This window comes from Sarcophilus harrisii, chromosome 1 (genome assembly GCF_902635505.1).
Source record: "Sarcophilus harrisii chromosome 1, mSarHar1.11, whole genome shotgun sequence".
Taxonomy (NCBI): domain Eukaryota; kingdom Metazoa; phylum Chordata; class Mammalia; order Dasyuromorphia; family Dasyuridae; genus Sarcophilus; species Sarcophilus harrisii.
The window spans coordinates 58,777,160-58,797,745 of record NC_045426.1 but is presented as its reverse complement, the minus strand read 5'-3'; the positions used below and the strand labels follow the sequence as shown (position 1 = coordinate 58,797,745).

Here is a 20,586-nt window from a genome sequence, read left to right as displayed (position 1 = left end):
TCTCCCTCATTTTTATTTCCTTAATCCAACCCCCTCCCCTCAATGTCTCACTCTAAAGCTACCCACACCTTCCAATATGCCCTCTCGAATATTTGCCTGCTCCAAACTTGCTTTTTTTGTGTCTCTTTCTTTCCATTTTCCAGCTCCTTCCTAATCAGATGACTTCCTTGACATCCCTTTCTAGCACTAGTTGCATTTTTCACTCATTCTCTTGATTCCCTGATCAAGGTAGAACATATAAACTACTTCTCCCTCACCACTTCCAGCTTCTCCCTCTGCTACTATCATTCTGTTGTCTTTTATCCTTTGAGGTTCACCTATATACTTCCCTTTTTTTTTTTTTTTTTTAATTTAATAGCCTTTTATTTACAGGATATATACATGGGTAACTTTACAGCATTAACAATTGCCAAACCTCTTGTTCCAATTTTTCACCTCTTACCCCCCCCACCCCCTCCCCTAGATGGCAGGATGACCAGTAGATGTTAAATATATTAAAATATAAATTAGATACACAATAAGTATACATGACCAAAACGTTATTTTGCTGTAGAAAAAGAATCAGACTCTGAAATATTGTACAATTAGCTTGTGAAGGAAATCAAAAATGCAGGTGTGCATAAATATAGGGATTGGGAATTCAATGTAATGGTTTTTAGTCATCTCCCAGAGTTCTTTTTCTGGGCATAGCTATATATACTTCCCTTTTAATCAAAATTCTGGAACTGTGGTCTATTCTTTCCCCAATGAGTTTAGCACCTGGTTCAGTCTTCCCTCCTTAACTTTTCAATCAGACTGAGGGACTCCAACATACATAATGACACTCCCTCAAACATCCATATCTGCTCAGTTGCTCAATCTGCTCATTTCATATGACCTGCTCTTCCCCATCTCAGCTACACAGAGAGATGGCCATCACCCACAAATGTACCATTTCCATGTTTATGAACTCTGGAATTCCCTTATCTGACCACAGTCTGTCGAGATTCTGCTTTTCCCTTTGCCTTGTAATTCCAAATCCTGTTTTCTGTCCTCACAAGGATTTCCAATTCCTCCTGCATTAACTATACTTTCCTCCCTTCTTCATTTTGACCCCTTGAGGAACCAGTCACTGTCCTCTTCTCCTAAGTTTGCTCTCTTATCATACTGCCAATCTAGCTCCTCCAAGCTTTGATTTGGGAATATTTCCAGCATCTATTGCTTTCATTCCTAATCCTAGGCTGATGAATGAAGCTGGAAAAAAAAAAAAAATCACGAAACTAGACTGCCTGAGTTCACCACACATGTAGGCTACATAATCTCAAGTAGGCTCCAAATGACAAGGTAAAGACTTTCTATTTCTCAAATGAGCTCAGATTCCCCCTCAACATAGCAGCTCTGCCAGTCCTCTTTCTGGTTCCTCTTGGGTGAAAAAACCTTAACTAATAACCTTGCCTCATTTTCCACTAAAAAATAAATTCACCCAGAGCTGCCTCCTCTTCACCTTGCACCACTAAGATGTCTTCTGGCACCATGTCCTCAACTACTATTTCACATAACGAGGACCCTTTTCTCCAAGGAGAATGCTCTCCATGCAAAAAGATGCCATCTTCTCCATCAGATTGCTCCCTCTCTCTATCGTCCCACCCTCCCTCTTATTTTCAGTCTTTCCTCCCTACTACCTATAAATACACTTCTACTCTTTCTCCAGAGCCCAAAAGGCCCTCCCTTCATCCATCCTTCCCCAACAGCTATTACCCCCTATCTCTTTTTCTTTGGGGGCTAATCTCATGAAGGCTGTCCATAAGCAAAGTTTCCCCTTCCTTTGCTCTCAACTCCCTGAAACCTAACTTCTGACCTCATCGTTAAACCAAAGCTTCTCTCTCCAAATGACCAATGATCTCTAACTTGCCATCCTTTCCTATCCTTCTTGAATTCTTTGAAGCCATGGTTCTTTCAAGCAGCCTCTTGTCTTTGACCTGGACTTCTCTCCAGATTGTCGTGACCCTGCTCTCCCCAACTTCTCCCTCCCTGTCTGACTGCTTCTTCTCAGCCTCATTTACCAGATCAGGATCAGTAACTGTAGGTATTGCTCAGGGATCTGACCTGAATCCCCTTTGCTCCTTCCTCTAGCCAGGGGTCCTCAAACTACAGCCACAGACCAGATGCAGCAGCTGAGGACGTTTATCCCCCTCACCCAGGCTATGAAGTTTCTTTATTTAAAGGCCCACAAAGCAAATTTTTTGTTTTTACTATAGTCCAGCCCTCCAACAGTCTAAGGGACTGTGAACTGGCCCCCTATTTAAAAAGTTTGAGGACCCCTGCGCTAGACTGTTTTATTTGGTGACTTCATCAGTTCCTATGGATTCAATGATTATCTCTATATGGATGATTCTCTGATCTAATTAATCTAGGTCTAACCTCAGACTCCCACCTCCAGCTGCAGACTGGACACCTCATATTGGCTACTTTGTTGTTGTTCAGTCACATTCAACTCTTCATGGTCCCATCTGAGTTTTCTTAGCAAAGATACATTTTCTCCTCCAATTCTTTTACATATGAGGAAACTGAAGCAGAGTGAAGTGACTTGTCCAGAGTCATACATCTAGTTAAGTGTCTGAGACTGAACTTGAACTCAGGTCTTCCTGATTCCAGGCTTAGCATTCTATCCACTGCCCAAAAACTGTATCCTGTATATATCTATTTTTCCACAATTGTTATATAGTGTCTCTCCATTAGATCGTGAGGTCCTGAGAGCTGGCATAGTATTTTGTTGAGTTTCTTTGTATCCTCAGCACTTAGCACATAGTAGGAACTTAATGCTTTCTAAGAGCAAGGATCATATTGTTTTTCATCTTTGTAATTCCAGGGCTATGCATATAGTAGGACCTTAATAAATGTATGTTGAATGTAATCAATGCAAAGGGCTTGTGTCATGCTCATTTCCTGATCCTGAAGCTCTTGTACAAGTTCAAAAGTTCTGGCCCTATCTCAGTATCAGGTCTGAATTAATGCCTTTACTTAAAAGACCTCCAGTAGCAAAGTGGAAACAGACACACAAGACAATGCCCTTTGAAAGCAATATCAGCAGCCAAAGGTGACAAGGAAACTAGGATTCTGAAGCCATAAGGTTAAAGGTTCATAGAGGCAAAAGAATTACTCAACTACAAGTGTCTTCAAATTTCCTCCAACAGATTTAGACAGCCAAGGTCAAGCTGAAGATTCCCAGCCAAAAAAAAAACAACAACCTTCAATATAATATGATCCTTTGAACTTCACAGAGCAAAGGGGGAAAAATGGGGGGAAGGGGTTAAAAAGAACCTATTTTTATATCCTTTTTTTCCCAATGTTCTTTGAAAAATCATCTCCTAATTCAAAATCAACCTAATTAAGGATGTTTAAAAACAGGTTCTCTAAAACAACACAAAAGCAGTGACTGTGTTGGGGGTGGGCTCCACTGAGGTCACCATGTACTCCTGTATTAGTGTGCTGACCCTCTGGAGGGCATGAAATTAACCATCAGTGAGTCAGAAATCTGCTACTGGTTAAACTACTTTGCTACGGCAAAGTGGCCTTAAAATGAAATCTGAGGATTGAATTTCTATTGGAAGATTAACTTGTCTAACCTCTCGGCAGGCAAGCTTCCCCTGAGGCTGAACCATGTTTGGAGCAGTTCAAGACTCTGCTGGAGGTAAGCGTGCTGAAGGTGGAGGATGACTCCCAGTCTAGAATTTCTCAAGAAGTTGATGGTTATTTTACCAAAATCCCAGAAAGCTGACAACTCATACCAAGGCCTAAAGCTGGAGTGGGAAATCGGGGCTCAAGGGTCAGAAATTGTTATAGCTTACTTAATTTTACCTGACTGGGCAAGTATTTCTAATCACAAAGACATAGGGTAATAGAAATGTCAGCTTGTTTATGTTGATATGTTGATGCACACCCCCCACTTCAATGTAACTTACTCAGATGTTGTAAAGGTAGAATCTAGGACAATATTCACATTGGCATGGCAATCAGTATCTAATCTTTGGATCTTTCCATAGACTTTGATAGTTTATAATACTAACAATTCAAATTTATATAGTGCTTTAGGTCTGTGAAGTGGTTTTTAAGATCCTAAAATTATTTTTTCTCTGGGTTAATGGCCCAAATTAGAAAATTCATTCTTGGCTTACAGAATATATCTGGCCAAACTATTTCTTAACAACTGTAGAAGAGAAATATTCTGGCCTTATCTCAAACATCCAAGACAAATTTCCATTTATTTCCTGAAGTCACGCTGGCTCATCCTCACAGAGTTCACAGGGTCGATTTGGTGAATAAGGAATATGCTGAAATTTCCAGCACAGTGGAACATAAAGCTAATTAGATTATATGTCAGAAGAACTGGGTTTTAGTTCTAACTCTATCTTTTACTAACTATGGAAAATTGGGGAAATCAGTAAGAGGATCATATGGAATAATGAATTGAACATCTACATAAGAGAAAATTCAAGAGTTATTTCAACAGTCTCTAATGATGGTCATTAAGTTTATGCAGATATACTGACTACAAGAGAAGCAATTCTCTCTAAAAAGGGATGAGGAGGGACATGTCTGAAGGTCATATGACCTTGAGCATGTCATCTAAGTTTCAGGTAATTCCAAGTTCCCTGGAATAAAGTTGTTCTAAAGGTTCAGGAAGTTGATAGAAAGAGATAAAACAACCTCTCATGGCAGGCTAAGTCAACTCTAAAAGTTCAGGTAACAATTTTAAGAAGAAGAAAATATTAGGTTTATCTTTAGGTAGCACCTGTGTGTGCCACCAAATAAATATCCTCAGGAAGTGGGTTAGGAAAGGAAATTACTTTAGTCTTCCTGAAGGCACCAAGAGAAACATCATCATCATAACCCAAGAGACAGGAAAAGAGGTAAAGTCAAGTTCTCCATTAAAAAAAAGGTTGTTTTTTCCCCTACCAAGCCATTAACTGTTCTATTCCACACATACTCCCTCATCACCATCCAACAAAGATAACTGAAGCAATGAAAGGCTACTAATCCCAAGGCAAAAGCAAAATGATATTGACAAGTAAAAAAGCAAACAAATTAGACCAATGGAAACTGTCAGCAGAAGATGCAGCCCCAGCTTCCTGATGACACAGGTACGGTTTCAAAGGCCAAGGATGGCAGGAATGGACAAAAAGGACCGACAGCTATGCTATTCCCAGTGATTCCTGGGCTAAGCTATGTTTCACCCATTTCCAGTTCTCCTCAGAATCAAGTCTCCTCATCCCTTTCTTCCTTCCTCCTCCCACAGCTTGCATGTGCTTTTGCCTCTGCACCTTCAATAAGTTCCTGGGACCTTTCCATCTGAGTGGCAACTGCTCCCTCCTGGAGGTACTGTACTTCTGACGGCAGGTACAGAGTGAGCAGTTAATGAATGATTTTTCCTTCATTTGATCTTACCAGAAAGGCTCAACTGCCTTTTAAAGGAGCACCAGAGAGCTGATTAGGTCCACGAACTCCTTCCGGAATTCCCTGGTCATGGGCCACAAAGAAAGCCATCCATGTGGGAGCTGGAAGTGCCAGAAACCACCTCCCCTGGTCCAGGTTACCCAGGCACTAACACAAGTAATGGGCCTGCACTGGGGTAACACCTTCGGGTTTGCAAAGCCCTTTGTGTGCTCACCTATCCTCGAAAGAGAAATGGCTGCTAGTTTCTCCATTTTAGAAATGAGGAAACTGGGAGTGCCTAGGACACAGCCCGTGAGTGTGCTCAGGTCTACTGAGTCCAGACCCAGCACAATTTACTTTGCTATCCAGCCATCTATTACTGGTCCAAAGACACCCAAGTAGTAAGAAACAAAGTCGGAATCCTGGGCAAGTCACAAAACCCTGTGTGCCTCAATTTCTCATCGGTAAAAGGAGCCAGAAAAGGAAATGGAAAACCACACTAGTATCTTTGCCAAGAAAACCTCGCAACCTGTAATGAGAGAAAAACATAAGGCACGATATAGATGATGGGCCAACAAAATAGACTGAGGAGAGTCAGGGAAAAAAACGAGAGAGAGAGAGTAGGGTCACAAAAACTAACTCTTTTTTATTTCATCTATTTAATTGTAAAGTTATGAAATAATTTTTTTTAATTTTACATGAAATCACAAATCTACTATATACAACTTACAGAGAATACTTTTAAAATATTTAACGCAATTATCATGTAACTTTTTTTTTCCTTTTTTTTCTTTCTTCTCTCCCAACCTCCCTAAATATGGCTATCATTAGATAAAAATATGTTGTGTGTGTGTGTGTGTGTGTGTGTGTGTGTGTGTGTGTGTGTGTATGTAAAATCGTTCTAGCCATACTTCTATTTGTCAATTCTTTCTCTGGATACAGATAGCATCTTTCTTCTTAGGTCCTATACTGCTAATTTGAGTATTTATTTATAATAGATTGACTAGGTTGCTCAAAGTTGTTTTTAAAACAATATTGTTGTTACTCTAGACAATATTCTCTTGGTTCTAGTCATTTTGCTTTTCATTATTTCATGCAAGATTATTCATATTTTGTTTTGTTTTGTTTTCCCTAAAATAACAAGTTTGGGGTAGTTGGATGGCACAGTGGATAGAGCACTGGCCCTGATATCAAGAGGAATTGAATTCAAATTTAACCTTAGACACTTAAGATCTCAGACACAGCTATATGACCCCGGCAAGTCACTTAACCCCAATTGCCTCATCAAAAAAAATTACAATAATCAAATCACAAGCTCATAATTTCCTCTTGGAAAAAAAAAAAGTCAGAATGCAAACCTATGCCCCCTAATTCCACTGCCAAATAAATACCCAAGTCCGCTAAACATACAACAGGAACTACTGTTTACAAAAAAATCAACCTCTGTTCTTTTCCCCAAAGCTACGACTGGACAGACATCAATCCTGTAGCAGTAGAGGGTGTATCAGAAACTATTTTGTAAGAATTATAGCACCTCAAGTGGCAATTTCCCCTAAGGGCTACACAGTGGAATTAAGAAACCCAAATCCAGAATAGAAAAACAAGGTTCTACACCCTGACTTACCAAGGCAGTGATTTTACTACCCATTCAAATCACCCAGATGACTCTAAAAATGAATACTATCCCTCATCACCACAACTCTGTATACATCAAGAACAGAAAAGCCAGAACTGGCTACAAATATCACTGTTTTAATTAAATCATAGACCTTAGTAGAAAAGAAACTCATAACTGGAGATAATCTACCCCAAGATGGATGAAAACTGGGAGGGAGAAAGGGAAGGTAAAAAGAAGAAGATAATTTGCAGGTACAGATAGTTCTTATTTTAGGGAAGTAGATCATTCTGCAGCCCACCCCATAATTTAGTGGAAGTAGGGAAAGAGGGAGGGATACAGGAAAGGAAACATATGCCAGTGGAGGGAAGGGGCTGGTACAGGGTTCAAGGATATATAGGGGCCAGGGAGAGAGAAACAACAGCAAAAAGATGAATAAGCGTGCCAGAACCAGTCACAGAGGGATGAGAGTCAGACAAGTGGGGTGGGTACAAGGAGCAGATGGAGAGGAGCCAGAGTTATACCACAGTGGTGGAAGTAACAGCTTCTTATGTGTCTGTTCTGCTGCTCTAACCAGGAGGTTGGAAGGCCACATTGTACCAAGAAAAAGAGCAGGAGTGGAAAGAGAAAGCTCAGCACTGTACAGTAAAGTTAGCACAGGTGTAGTTGGGAGGGAAGGAGCAGAGGTGTAGTTGGGAGGGAAGGAGCAGAATATAGATTTCTTTCAGAATTTTTTCAGGTTGAATTTGCATAATGTGAATTTACTTAAAGAAAGAACTGTCTACAATTCTCAATGCCTGTGCAAAAGTAGGCTGAAGACTGGTGTATATCCCAAAAAGATAGAAGGAATAAAGCAGAAAAGTTGGTATTCAAATGAAAATTTGTCTATGTAATTAATAATATTATAGCTTAAAAAGCTATTTCTGATTTTCTTCTGACTTTCATTATAACCTTCTAGCTAAACATCCAAACTAAAAAACAGCAAACATCTTTGCATTATTTCCTATTCATAGCATGACTCTAAAAAAAAAAAAAATTCTTTGATTTAACACTTGATATGTTTTGTTCTCAAGGGCAAGCCCCATGAGAAGAAAAATGTACCCAAACAGAATGAAATATGACTACCTGCTTTCATTTTTCTTCTGTTTTGGTTCCTGCTCAGATATTCTGCATTAATTTAAACACAGAGTTTCATCTCCGATGAGGTCCTATTCAGGAAATGTCATCAAAAATATAGCAAGGTCATCCACTGCCCTATATAGGGAAGAGCTGTATGCATGCAAACACAAGTCAGCTCTGGAACCTAGTGACAACAGTAAAAAGCAGTCTAACTCTAAGGAAACTAACTATGGCACTGTATAAAGTGATGAAACTTTAATTTTAAAAAGAAAAACAGACTTCCTATTGAAAGTAATAACATTTAATAATGAGTGAAAGAAGAAGAAATTAAAGTCCTAGCTTCACTATGAAGCTGAGTTCTGAAGAGAGCAGATCCCTAAGATAAGTCAAATATGTGCCCATGAATGAGAATATTAGGCACGTGTGTGCCCCAGATAGAAATCCATGGCCATGTATCTCAGGGAGGGGAAGAATCCAACAGTACTGAATCTACTGATCATAGAGGATAAGGTTGAGAACTAAAAGATCTACAATTTTCTGGCTAAGTGGCTGGTTAGATCTCTGGCCCTTGAGGTGCCTCAGTATCCTCTTCTGAGAGAAACAGATTTTTAAGATCACTAGAGGCCAGTCTAGCTTTAAAGTTCTATGACACCATTTTAAAAAAGCATTTCCCTATCTTAAAATAAATTCCTATGTGTACTATAAATGAATATCAAACATGTTTTATTATTTTATTATTTTCTGGCTTGAATTCTCATGAAAAGAGTATTTGATGGATAATCTTTAAATGAACAACTCTGCAGCTTTTTTTTTTTTTTTTAAACAATTGTACTAATAACTGTCAAAAAGAAATATTTAACTACAACACAAAACAAGCCTCGAAGATCTTTGGTGTTGAGGATTTCTGCCCTTTTAAATCTTTGCTCTATAGTGACATTAAAAGTTTCATCATTCCTTCTTCCCCACAAATCTTTGTCATGAAAGCCTCCAAGAAATTGAGACTACACACTACCTGAGACAAGGAAAGGAATAAAAATTGCTCTGCTTGAAGAATAAAATGAAAATTCAATTAAACATGATTCTGCATAAGAAGTCATGATGATTGGAAGACAATTGACTTTCAAGATAAGAAAGTTCTGATTGTGAAGAGGGGACCCCGAAACTCTAAAAATCCTTGAAGGAGAAATCTCCTTCAACTCTGCTTCAGTGAGGGACCCTGTGTTGGGGACAAACAGTTCCATTCTGTTATCTAGAAAGAAACTCATTGAATTCAAATTCCAGCCCAAGCTGATGAGCCAACCTGGGCTGTCCCAGCCCTCACTGGGTCTGACTTACTCTGCTCAGGCTGTCCCAACCCCCACTAAGATATTCAATATAATAACTTCCATCAACTAAAGTCTTTTGCAGATGGAACTTGGCAGCTCCCTTTGCTGCCAGGACTTTCTGTCCACTGAGAACTGCATTTTCAGTGCAAAACTCCATTTTCCATAGATCTGCCCGCTGGAATAATATTCTTTTCCAGTGTTATCCTCTTTATCCTCACCTATTTCCCGAACGAGACTTTATGCCTCTCTGTCAGGATTTCTAACCTTACCTCCCAATCTCTATAATAAACCTCTTTTATTAATCTAGGTTTTTGGGTCTGTAAATTCCTTTACAGAGAATCTCTGCGCCGCCAGAAGGGAGTCCCAAAACTCCCTAGCCTTACGCTAAATCCCAAGGGAGTGTAGAGGAGCCAAACCTCTCCATTTGATTCCCTGAACCCCAAACCTGCCACTAGACCTTATCATTTAACTCCCAGACTACCAGAAACCCTAATCTCATTTTGGTTCTCTAAATCTAGACCTTATCAATTGGACAGGTACTTTTTCAATCCTGATATAAAAGGTTTCAGTTATATGGAAAAAGCAAAACAGAGTCCCTCCCAAGATCATTTAACATTTTTGATATGTTTACTTCTTCCATAGGATGACTACAAAGTTAGGCTACTGTATCTTTTTGTGTATTTTATCTATTCCTACCATGTTGGGGGGGGGGGGGGGCTCCTGCCCAGCACAGAGGGGGACAGAATTACGCCTAGAAAATGGTTTAAAGAGGGAAAAAGTAAAATAGGAGGCAAAGAGAGGCCCCTATTGGGGAAAAGCCTGGCTAACAAGCAGGTATGCTGTTCATTAACAAAAAGAACAAAAGACCCAAAGACAATAAACTGTTTAACCCAGCAGCACAAAAAAAATACTGTCAGTTTCCAGGCCAAGATAACAGTTTTAGACCTTTTCTTCCTAGCTGGAGTCAGATTAGAATTACTCTAAATCTCACACCCTTGAGTGCTTAGATCACTCATTAAAGAATCTTTCTAAGGCTTCAGTCTTTAAAGATTTATACTCTAAAATGAATCAAATGAAAATCTGGATCAAGCCCATGGGGTTGGGCAGCTATTTTGGCTCAGTAGATAAGAGCACCAGCCCTGAAGTCCAAATGTGGCCTTGGGCAATCATTACTTATTAGCCATGTGACACTGGGCAAGTCACTTAGCCCAGCCTACCTTAGAGAGATGAAAAACAAACCATGTTGTTGGAAGGGCTGGGTGGGGTGAGTTACATTTCTCACTCACCATGAATTAACTCTAAACTTTCAGACATTAATGGTCCCTATAAATTCTAGGTAGATTTAAAAAATCAATAACATCATCAATGTTTAAAATATAGCTTAATCATGTTTATTAAGATGTTTTATATCTTTTACAATAACATTTAGAAAAGTCTAACTTTAAGATATAATAAGCTCAAAGATATCTTGAACTTTATGGCAAGAATAGATCTTGGAGATCATCTTGTCCAATCTCTCATTCTGCAGAGGAGGAAAAGAGGTCCAAAGAAATGAAGTTACCTCCTTAGGATCAAAATGACAGGTGTCAAGGCAACTAGGTGGTACAGCGGATAGAGCACCAACCCTGAAGTCAGGAGGACCTGCGTTCAAATGTGACCTCAGACACTTAACACTTCCTGGCTGTGTGACCCTTGGGCAATTGCCTCAGCAAAAACAAAACAAAACAAAACAAAACAAAAAAATAACAGGTGTCAAAACCAAGACTAGGTCTCAAGTCTCTTGACTCTCAGCTCAAAGTTCCTTCCATTGTTGTCTTTCAGGCAACAATGGGGAAGGCACTGTCTAATTACACAATATTTGAGATAGTATGGGAAGTGTTATCATATCATGAGGTTCCATGAAGAGTATTAAAATAGAAAAATCACTCATAAGTTGAGGTTTTTAACTTTTTTGTGTCCTAGCTCCCTTGGACAATGTAGTGAAGCCAATGAACTCTTTCTCAAAATAATCTTTTTAAATGCATAAAATAAAATCTTGCATTGAAATACAATTATCAAAGCATTTTTAAAAACAAGTTCATGGACCTCAGGATAAAAGCTTCTAAAGGAAGTTGATGTTGGATAAAAGTTTGAGAGATGCATGGATTCAGTCCTTAAATGGCTGTTCAGGTTCAGAGAGGCCATAACTTGTGAAGGGAAGACTCTCTTCCCTCTAGATCTGGGAAGAAAATATGACTAAGTCAGTAGGATTTCAGTCCACATCCTACTGAGGACAAGGCAAGGAGCATGATTGTCTATCCAAAGTACAGCCCAGATGGTGATGTGAGATGATAACAAGAGAAATGATGGTCCTTATTCCCTCTGCAAGATTCTGTGCTCAAATTCAAGCTTTTACCATTCTTTTCAAAGTTTAACATTTTAAGAAGTTAATATTTCCAGTGAGGTTTGGGATTGCTGGAACATTTCATCTACCTATATTCTCTCAAAATTCCTCCAATGCTGTGGATAACTAAAATGCATAAAGGGAATTTTCAGCTTTTCAATAATTCTCTCAAAAGGAAGATAGAAAATTAATCTACTTAGGAAGAGCAGAGAAGAGGGGCTGAGTGCAGCAAGCAGACGACATTTTAAAACCTAATCTGAATAGGAAGTCTCTCATGGTATATCATCATAGAGAAGCAAAATCAAGAAAAAACATCAAGAGAAAACTGAAACCAGAAAAGTTAGGCAGTGGGAAGAATCCATTGCTGTTCAATACTATTACAATGCTATATCCTGCCTTTCACGAAGGGTGAAAGATACAAAAGGAAGATGACAAGCTAATAGAAAGGGGAAAGACACAAACATAAATAACTAAAATAAGAGAGTAAAGGTGCCTAGGAGGAGTCATAGAGAGCTCCAAGGAGGGAGATATCATTGAAAGGATCAAGGCAGACTTCATGGAGGAGGTAGCAGTCAAGGTGGGCCTTGAAGACCAGAGGTAACTGGCAAGAAAATGGTGACACTGGACCTGGAGTCAGGAAGATCTGAGTTCAAATCCTGCCTTACCAGCCAGGTGAGTGACCTTGGGCGGTTTCCTAAACTACACAATGGGGACAATATTCATACTCACTGGGCAGGAGTGTTGTGAGGATCAAAAGAGACATTTGTGAAAGCACAGTGCCTTACACAGTAGGTTCTATATAAGTCCTTAATCCCTTGCTCCTTAAAGGAGATTTCAACAGAAAGATATTAGGGGAGCATTTTTTTTTTTTTGCACTAGAATCATCTCTATATGTCAAATCCCCCGCCATACGAAAAGTTCTACAAGAATCAGACCAAGATTTATCTGAGCTTTGTTGATTCCTCAGAGCCTAGCACTGTGCTTTTGATGCAACCTGCAAATAGCAGAGACCTGGGCTGGCCTCCTGCTGCCAACGGTCACTATCTGTGTGACTAATCACTGGCAACTCACTTAATGTCTCTGAAGTTTTCTTATCTGTTAAAAACAGGGGTGATGACATCCATGCTGCCAACCTCACGGAGCCAGTATAAAGGACAAATGGAATGTAAGATCATAGGATGAAAATTCTAGAGTCTGAAGGGCCCTTGGTAGCCTCTCATGCAGTTACTGAGGGAAAAACTGAGGCTCAGGAAGGCAGAATGATTTGCCAAAGACATCACAGATATTTGTAAAGCGCTCTGCAAAGTTGAAAGCATTTTATAAATGTCAAACACCATCATCCCCACCAGGAGCTTTAGTAAATGTTTATTAAAGTGAATCCATTCCAGACCTGTGGAAAAGCAAAGACATGCTTGGAAAGAGGTTAAAAATTTTAAAAAGAAAAAAAAGAAAAGAAATGGCAAGAAGCTCAGCCTGACTAGAAATCAGGAGCCTGAAAGGAAATGATAGGAGGGAAGGCTGGAAATGTCGGCAGAAGCCCAATTGTGAAGAGCCTTTAAATACCAAAAAGATAGTTTATATTTATTTAGGAAACAAAATAATGATAGCTAGTGCTTGAATGGTATTTTCATTCAATAAATTTCTTCACAAGGTCGTTCCAAGTATTCTACCCATTCCCCAGATGAAGAAACTCTGCAGAAGGGTTAGAGGGCCAGCCAATTCTCACAAAGCCAATGCAATGTGCCCAAAGTAGAGCTAAGAACCTAACCAGAACTAGCAACCACACGGAGGGTTTGTCAGCCAGATGATGGGGGGAGTAGTTGGTGCATGGAGGGGCTACGTCACTGCAGCTCCTCAAGGGATACCGGAGGAGGAGTCTGATCAGGAGATTATGACATCAGCCCAGGCAGGAGATGACGGGCCTGAATTAAGCAGTTCAACGTGAATACCATGGTAGATTTAAGAGACATTTCATAGTAAAATATGCAAATTCATTTCTGGTGGCAAGAAATAGTAGTTGGAATCAATGAGCCAGTCAGGTCTTGAGAAATCTCCTTCTTAGGTTGACTTTCATCATAATTAGAATGAGCTCTAGCTAGGTGGTGCCATGGATAGAGCACCAGGCCTGGATTCAGGAAAACCCATCTTCCTGAGTTCACTTAAGGGCTTTGTGACTCTAACCCTTCACCCTCTTTGCCTCAGTTTCCTCATCTGCAAAATGAGGTGGAGGAGGAAATGGCAAACCCCCACAGTATCTCTCCCAAAACAACCCCAGATGGAGTCACAAAGTTGAACACAACTGAAAAAGAACTGAACCACCAAGTATAGTTCAGAGAGTGCAGAATTGGCTACTCCTTCTCTCCAGGCCACTGTTAAGTCCTTGCTATTGTGAAGCTATCACTTCATCAGAGACCACTCTTCCCTCTTCTGAAAAGCTTTCCAAGACTAAACCTATTCAGGCTGATGTCTTCTTCTGCCATGTTACGTGTATGGCATATACACCGTTACCATACACTTACCTAGATACTAATATCCAACCATTTCTTAGTTGGACATAAGCCTTATCCCCAGACACAATTTACCTCACGTTCACCCTGCATTGTATAATTCACAAAGCATTTCCACCTACGTGACCTTCTCAATAACCCTGCAAAGTGCCTATTCATTCCCCAGTTGAGAGAACTCTGTCCCTGCTTTTCCAGCCTTTGCTCTTTTTGGCTGCTCTCATCCCACTGCCCTGGGCCTAAGGCAGGGAAATGGAGGATCGTGGTAAAGGGGGTCCAAGAAGGATAAAGCAAAAGTCTTTCATAGCCCTTGACTGGGACTCCCTTGAGGAAAGATAGTAAAGGAGGTGGGCCTCATGGCGCAGTTAATCATTAGTTTGTCCTTGCCCCTCCAGACAGCTGATTAACCCAACACTCCACCCCCCTCATGCAATTCAGCTCTAACCAGCTTGGGTCCCCCAAGAAGCCTTATTCCAAACCAGTGTGGAAAACAGCTTACCACACATTAAGCTGAACTCCCAGCTCACCCAGAGTTTAATTAAGCCTTTGTCTTGAGCACCCAAGATTCTTCCTGCTAAATGAGGAGGTTGCACAGAATGAATTCTGACAGTAGTGGGGACATCGAGGGGCAACGGATAAAGCACCAGGCCTGCAGGAACATGAACTCCTCTTCTGGAGTTCACACCTGGCCTCAGACACCTACTGGCTGGGTGACTCTAGGCAGGTCACTTCACCCTGTTTACGTTTACTCCTCTGTAAAATGAGCTGAGTCATGAAAAGCTGGATGCAACTGAACTACAACAAAGCTTTAGAAGGGACTCAATGGATAGAGAGCGGGCCTGGAGTCTTCTCAGCTCAAGTTCAAATTCAGCCTGATATGCTTCCTAGCTGTGTGACCCTGAGCATGTCACCTAACACTGACTGCCTCAGTTCTTCATTTGTAAAATGAGCTAGAAAAGGAAATGGCATCTCTGCCAAGAAAAACCCAAGATGGAGTCACAGAATCATTCATATACAACACAGTAATAACAGCTGACTTTGCAAACAGCCATCGAACATTTGCAGACCTTCTGAAGTACAAGAGTTTCATTCCTGGTTCAAGAAAATGGCTCGTTTCCAGGCACACATTAAGTCAGACACATCACAGATCACACGTGTGTACGTACACAGGAACACAGGTGTCCTGGGTCTGCTGGTCCATGAGGACGCTGGCTCCTCCCAGCAGCATGGCACTCCCTGAAGGCAGGCACTGGGTCACTTTGGTCTGGGCAGTTAAGGCATATAGCACCCAGCACAGCTGCCTTTAACAAACACTCACTGACCCTCTGAAGCTACAAGGAGGCTCCCAGGGACTTCCAGACACCGAGAGGCGGATGAGGCCTGGTCCTCGCAAGTGGCCCAAGGCAGGTGGCCAGAGGGCCTCCCCGCGCACCCCCCCATCCCCGCCGAGAATGCAAAGGCCGAGAGAAATGGGGCCCCTTCAGTGCCACTGGCGCCAGCTCCTTTGCTGAACAGACGAGGAGAACGAGTACCAGATATAGACTTGTGAAGGTTGAGGGGGCAAGGAGCACTGGCTCTGGAGAGGGGCGAAAGGCTGCTCTGCAGATCTTCCTCTCAGACCTGGGAGCCCTCCGTCTCAAAACCCATGGAAAAAAGGCGTCTCAGGTCAACTCTGAGCTTGGGAACCTGGGATGGGAATAAGTGGCCCCAGGGAGCAATGGCGCCCACCATGGGCATTTCTAGAGAAGCCTTTAAGACTCAAAGTGCGTTGTGCTGGCGTGGGATGGCCCATTACGTGCTGTGCCCTTCTATGTTGGGGGGCGCGGAGGGGGCGGGGCTGGGATGCTGCTGCATGGTACTGCACGCTCTACATCACGGTGTGTGCCCCACGGCTCTGCTCTACTGCACAAGCAGCTGTGCCCAGGCCTCACGGCACGGCACCTTGTGCTCCATGATATGGCATGCGGGGTTCTGGTGTCTGGTGGTTTGGGGGCTGCAAACCCCTTAAGGGGGGAGGGCCTGCTACATGTTGTGTGCTGCATGTCAGGCCACGCCATGTGTGTCACATGTCATGTCACTGTGGTACATATTGTTACTCCATGACATGTTGTGCCGCCATGTGTTGTCACATTACCTTCTGTATTACTGCGTGCCAGGTCACCCCACATTATTGTTACTGTGTGGCCTGGTGTGTGTCACTACATTGTGTGTTGTGTTACTATGTGGCTTGTGTGTCACTCTGTGTTGTCACATTACCTTGTGTATTACTACATGCCAGGTCACTGCACATTGTTACTGTGTGGCCTGGTGTGTGTCACTACATTGTGTGTTGTGTTACTATGTGGCTTGTGTGTCACTCTGTGTTGTCACATTACCTTGTGTATTACTACATGCCAGGTCACTGCACATTGTTACTGTGTGGCCTGGTGTGTGTCACTACATTGTGTGTTGTGTTACTATGTGGCTTGTGTGTCACTCTGTGTTGTCACATTACCTTGTGTATTACTACATGCCAGGTCACTGCACATTGTTACTGTGTAGCCTGGTGTGCGTCACTACGCTGTGTGTTGTGTTACTGTGTGGCTTGTGTGTCACTCTGTGTTGTCACATTACCTTGTATATTACTACGCGCCATGCCCCCGCACATCATTGTTACAGTGTAGCCTGATGTGTGTCGCTACGCTGTGTGTTGTGTTACTGTGTGGCTTGTGTGTCACTCTGTGTTGTCACATTACCTTGTATATTACTACGCGCCATGTCCCCGCACATCATTGTTACAGTGTAGCCTGGTGTGTGTCGCTATGCTGTGTGTTGTGTTACTGTGTGGCTTGTGTGTCACTCTGTGTTGTCACATTACCTTGTATATTACTACGCGCCATGCCCCCGCACATCATTGTTACAGTGTAGCCTGATGTGTGTCGCTACGCTGTGTGTTGTGTTACTGTGTGGCTTGTGTGTCACTCTGTGTTGTCACATTACCTTGTATATTACTACGCGCCATGCCCCCGCACATCATTGTTACAGTGTAGCCTGGTGTGCGTCGCTACGCTGTGTGTTGTGTTACTGTGTGGCTTGTGTGTCACTCTGTGTTGTCACATTACCTTGTATATTACTACGCGCCATGCCCCCGCACATCATTGTTACAGTGTAGCCTGGTGTGCGTCGCTACGCTGTGTGTTGTGTTACTGTGTGGCTTGTGTGTCACTCTGTGTTGTCACATTACCTTGTATATTACTACGCGCCATGCCCCCGCACATTATTGTTACAGTGTAGCCTGGTGTGTGTCGCTACGCTGTGTGTTGTGTTACTGTGTGGCTTGTGTGTCACTCTGTGTTGTCACATTACCTTGTATATTACTACGCGCCATGCCCCCGCACATCATTGTTACAGTGTAGCCTGATGTGTGTCGCTACGCTGTGTGTTGTGTTACTGTGTGGCTTGTGTGTCACTCTGTGTTGTCACATTACCTTGTATATTACTACGCGCCATGCCCCCGCACATCATTGTTACAGTGTAGCCTGATGTGTGTCGCTACGCTGTGTGTTGTGTTACTGTGTGGCTTGTGTGTCACTCTGTGTTGTCACATTACCTTGTATATTACTACGCGCCATGCCCCCGCACATCATTGTTACAGTGTAGCCTGATGTGTGTCGCTACGCTGTGTGTTGTGTTACTGTGTGGCTTGTGTGTCACTCTGTGTTGTCACATTACCTTGTATATTACTACGCGCCATGCCCCCGCACATCATTGTTACAGTGTAGCCTGGTGTGTGTCGCTACGCTGTGTGTTGTGTTACTGTGTGGCTTGTGTGTCACTCTGTGTTGTCACATTACCTTGTATATTACTACGCGCCATGCCCCCGCACATTATTGTTACAGTGTAGCCTGGTGTGCGTCACTACGCTGTGTGTTGTGTTACTATGTGGCTTGTGTGTCACTCTGTGTTGTCACATTACCTTGTATATTACTACGCGCCATGCCCCCGCATATTATTGTTACAGTGTAGCCTGGTGTGCGTCACTACGCTGTGTGTTGTGTTACTGTGTGGCTTGTGTGTCACTCTGTGTTGTCACATTACCTTGTATATTACTACGCGCCATGTCCCCGCACATCATTGTTACAGTGTAGCCTGATGTGTGTCGCTACGCTGTGTGTTGTGTTACTGTGTGGCTTGTGTGTCACTCAGAGTGTGTTGTCACATTACCTTGTATATTACTACGCGCCATGCCCCCGCACATTATTGTTACTGCGCAGCCTGGTGTGCGTGCTGCGCTGTGTTACCATGTAGCACGTTGTGCGTCACTGTTCCATGCATTACCATGTCTCCTGCCATCCCACTTGGCACGTATCCCCTGTCACGCCGCCCACGTTTCACTGCATCACTGCCACGTTGTGTCACTGCGTCATACGTGCAACGTACAGGTGCGCCGTTCCACCTTACATGTGGCATGTTGCTAAGGACACACTCCGCCCCTCTCCTGCTGCTGGGACAGCTAGCTGGCCCCAAGGAGAGTCCGCCCAGACCTAGCCCCAGGAGCCTCGGAACGTAAATGCCAGCTTGTGACCCTGAACATCCCTTCGCACCGGCTGCCTCGGTTTCCTCATCTGTGAAATGGGTTCGGAGGAGGAAACCACCAACCACTCCCCTATCTTTGCGCAGTTCCGGATCAGAACGACCTGGAAAGCTACCAACGATGCGCGAGGGGGATGGCCCCTGGGAGACCAGAGCTGGAGTGCAGCCTCCCGGACAGTGCCCTCCGCCCGCCTCCACTTTCTCTCCTGCGAAATGGGAGAGCCGCGGGCCCCCCTCCGCCGCGGGCCCCCCTCCGCCGCGCGCCCCCCTCCGCCGCGCGCCCCCCTCCGCCGCGCGCCCCCCTCCGCCGCGCGCCCCCCTCCGCCGCGCGCCCCCCTCCGCCGCGCGCCCCCCTCCGCCCCGGCCCTGGCGCGCCTTACCGCCGATGATGGTGCGGATGAGGGAGGCGTGCCCGGGGCAGTCCACCAGCGTGAACTGCAGCCGCGCGGGCGCGGGCTCGGGGCCGGGCGCGGGCGCGGGGCCGGGCGCGGGGTCGGGGCCGGGCCCCGGGCGCAGGCGCGCCGGCAGCGGCACCGAGAAGCACGAGAAGCCCAGGTCCAGCGTGATGCCGCGCTCGCGGCTCTGCGGCTGCTTGTCGAAGGCGGCCGTGGAGGCCGTGGTGCTCAGCGCCCGCGCCAGCGCCGTCTTGCCGCTGTCGATGTGGCCCAGGACGCCCACGTTCACGTTCACCCGCTGGGCGGCCATGGCGCTGCCCCGCTGCCCGGGAGACCGCGGGTCCCACCCGGAAAGCGGCCCCGCGGCGGCGCGGCCCGGGCACGTCCGTTCCGCCCCCGCCTCCGCCCCGCCCGCCCGCCCGCGCTGGAAGCCGGCGGGACCCGGCGCGCCCGGGCCGGCTCGGACGGGGCCGCTCGCGGGGAGCTCCGGCCTGCAGCCGGCCCGGCCGCTCGCGCTTTACCCGCAACGGCCCCTCCCGTTGGTTGGGGCTCCGCTGTGAGGCGGGCAAAGCATTCCGGCCCGAGCCGTGAATTACCTCACACAGACCCGGGCTATGCCCAGAATAGGCGTCCTGGCAAATATATGTCCCTTATGTCAGCCGAATATCACGGTGGGGGAAGGGCTTGTCCCCGTCTCTAGGTGAAGAAGCCGAGCCGGGCAGAAGCGGAGCTGAAGCCCAGACTGTCTGAAGCCCGGCGTGAACGCGGGGCCCCGCTTCTGCACCTGGCGAAGCCCCTGCCCCCGCGGGCTTCCAAGGCCCCTCAGGGGTCCTTCTGGGGCCCCCTTCACGTCAGTGCCTTCCTGCTGTGGGTCACCTACAGCTGATCCTCTGTGTGTGTGTGTGTGTGTCATATGATGAAGTATTACTTGTGCTAGGTCTTAAAGCGTCTCTTATGCAATTAACGGGATGTAACAACGGGTTGTTCTTGGAATATATCATCGGCGTTTTTTCATGTGCTGTGTTATAGATTCTATTTTCATAATATACACATGTATGCCCGTCACATATGTGTGTGTGTATCTCGGGATAAGTATTTTTTTTCCTATTGTCTCCCCCCTTTAGGCTGTGAGCTTCTTCAGAGCAGGGATTATTCAGTCTCCATCTTTTCTTGTATTTTCAATGCTTAACACTGGGCCTGGCACACAGTAGGTGCTTAATAAATGCTTGTTAGCGACTAAAAGGGAGTAACCCAAAATATC

The 20,586-nt window shown here is 44.3% G+C and overlaps 1 protein-coding gene across 2 annotated transcripts in view; it reads right to left on the bottom strand.

Annotated features, from left to right (window-relative positions):
* Window positions 1–20,176, bottom strand: part of EEFSEC (eukaryotic elongation factor, selenocysteine-tRNA specific) — a 330,059-nt gene extending 309,883 nt beyond the window's left edge. The window contains exon 1 of one of the 2 annotated variants that reach the window (XM_031956346.1): window positions 19,922–20,176. Coding sequence is in view for 1 of the 2 variants with exons in the window: in XM_031956327.1 (XP_031812187.1) it covers window positions 19,311–19,635 (325 nt within the window). In the remaining variant the exon portion in view is untranslated. Of the gene's footprint in view, window positions 1–19,310; window positions 19,727–19,921 lie in introns of those variants that run through there. The other variant, XM_031956327.1, reaches the window with a different exon arrangement.
* Window positions 20,177–20,586: the final 410 nt, after the last annotated feature.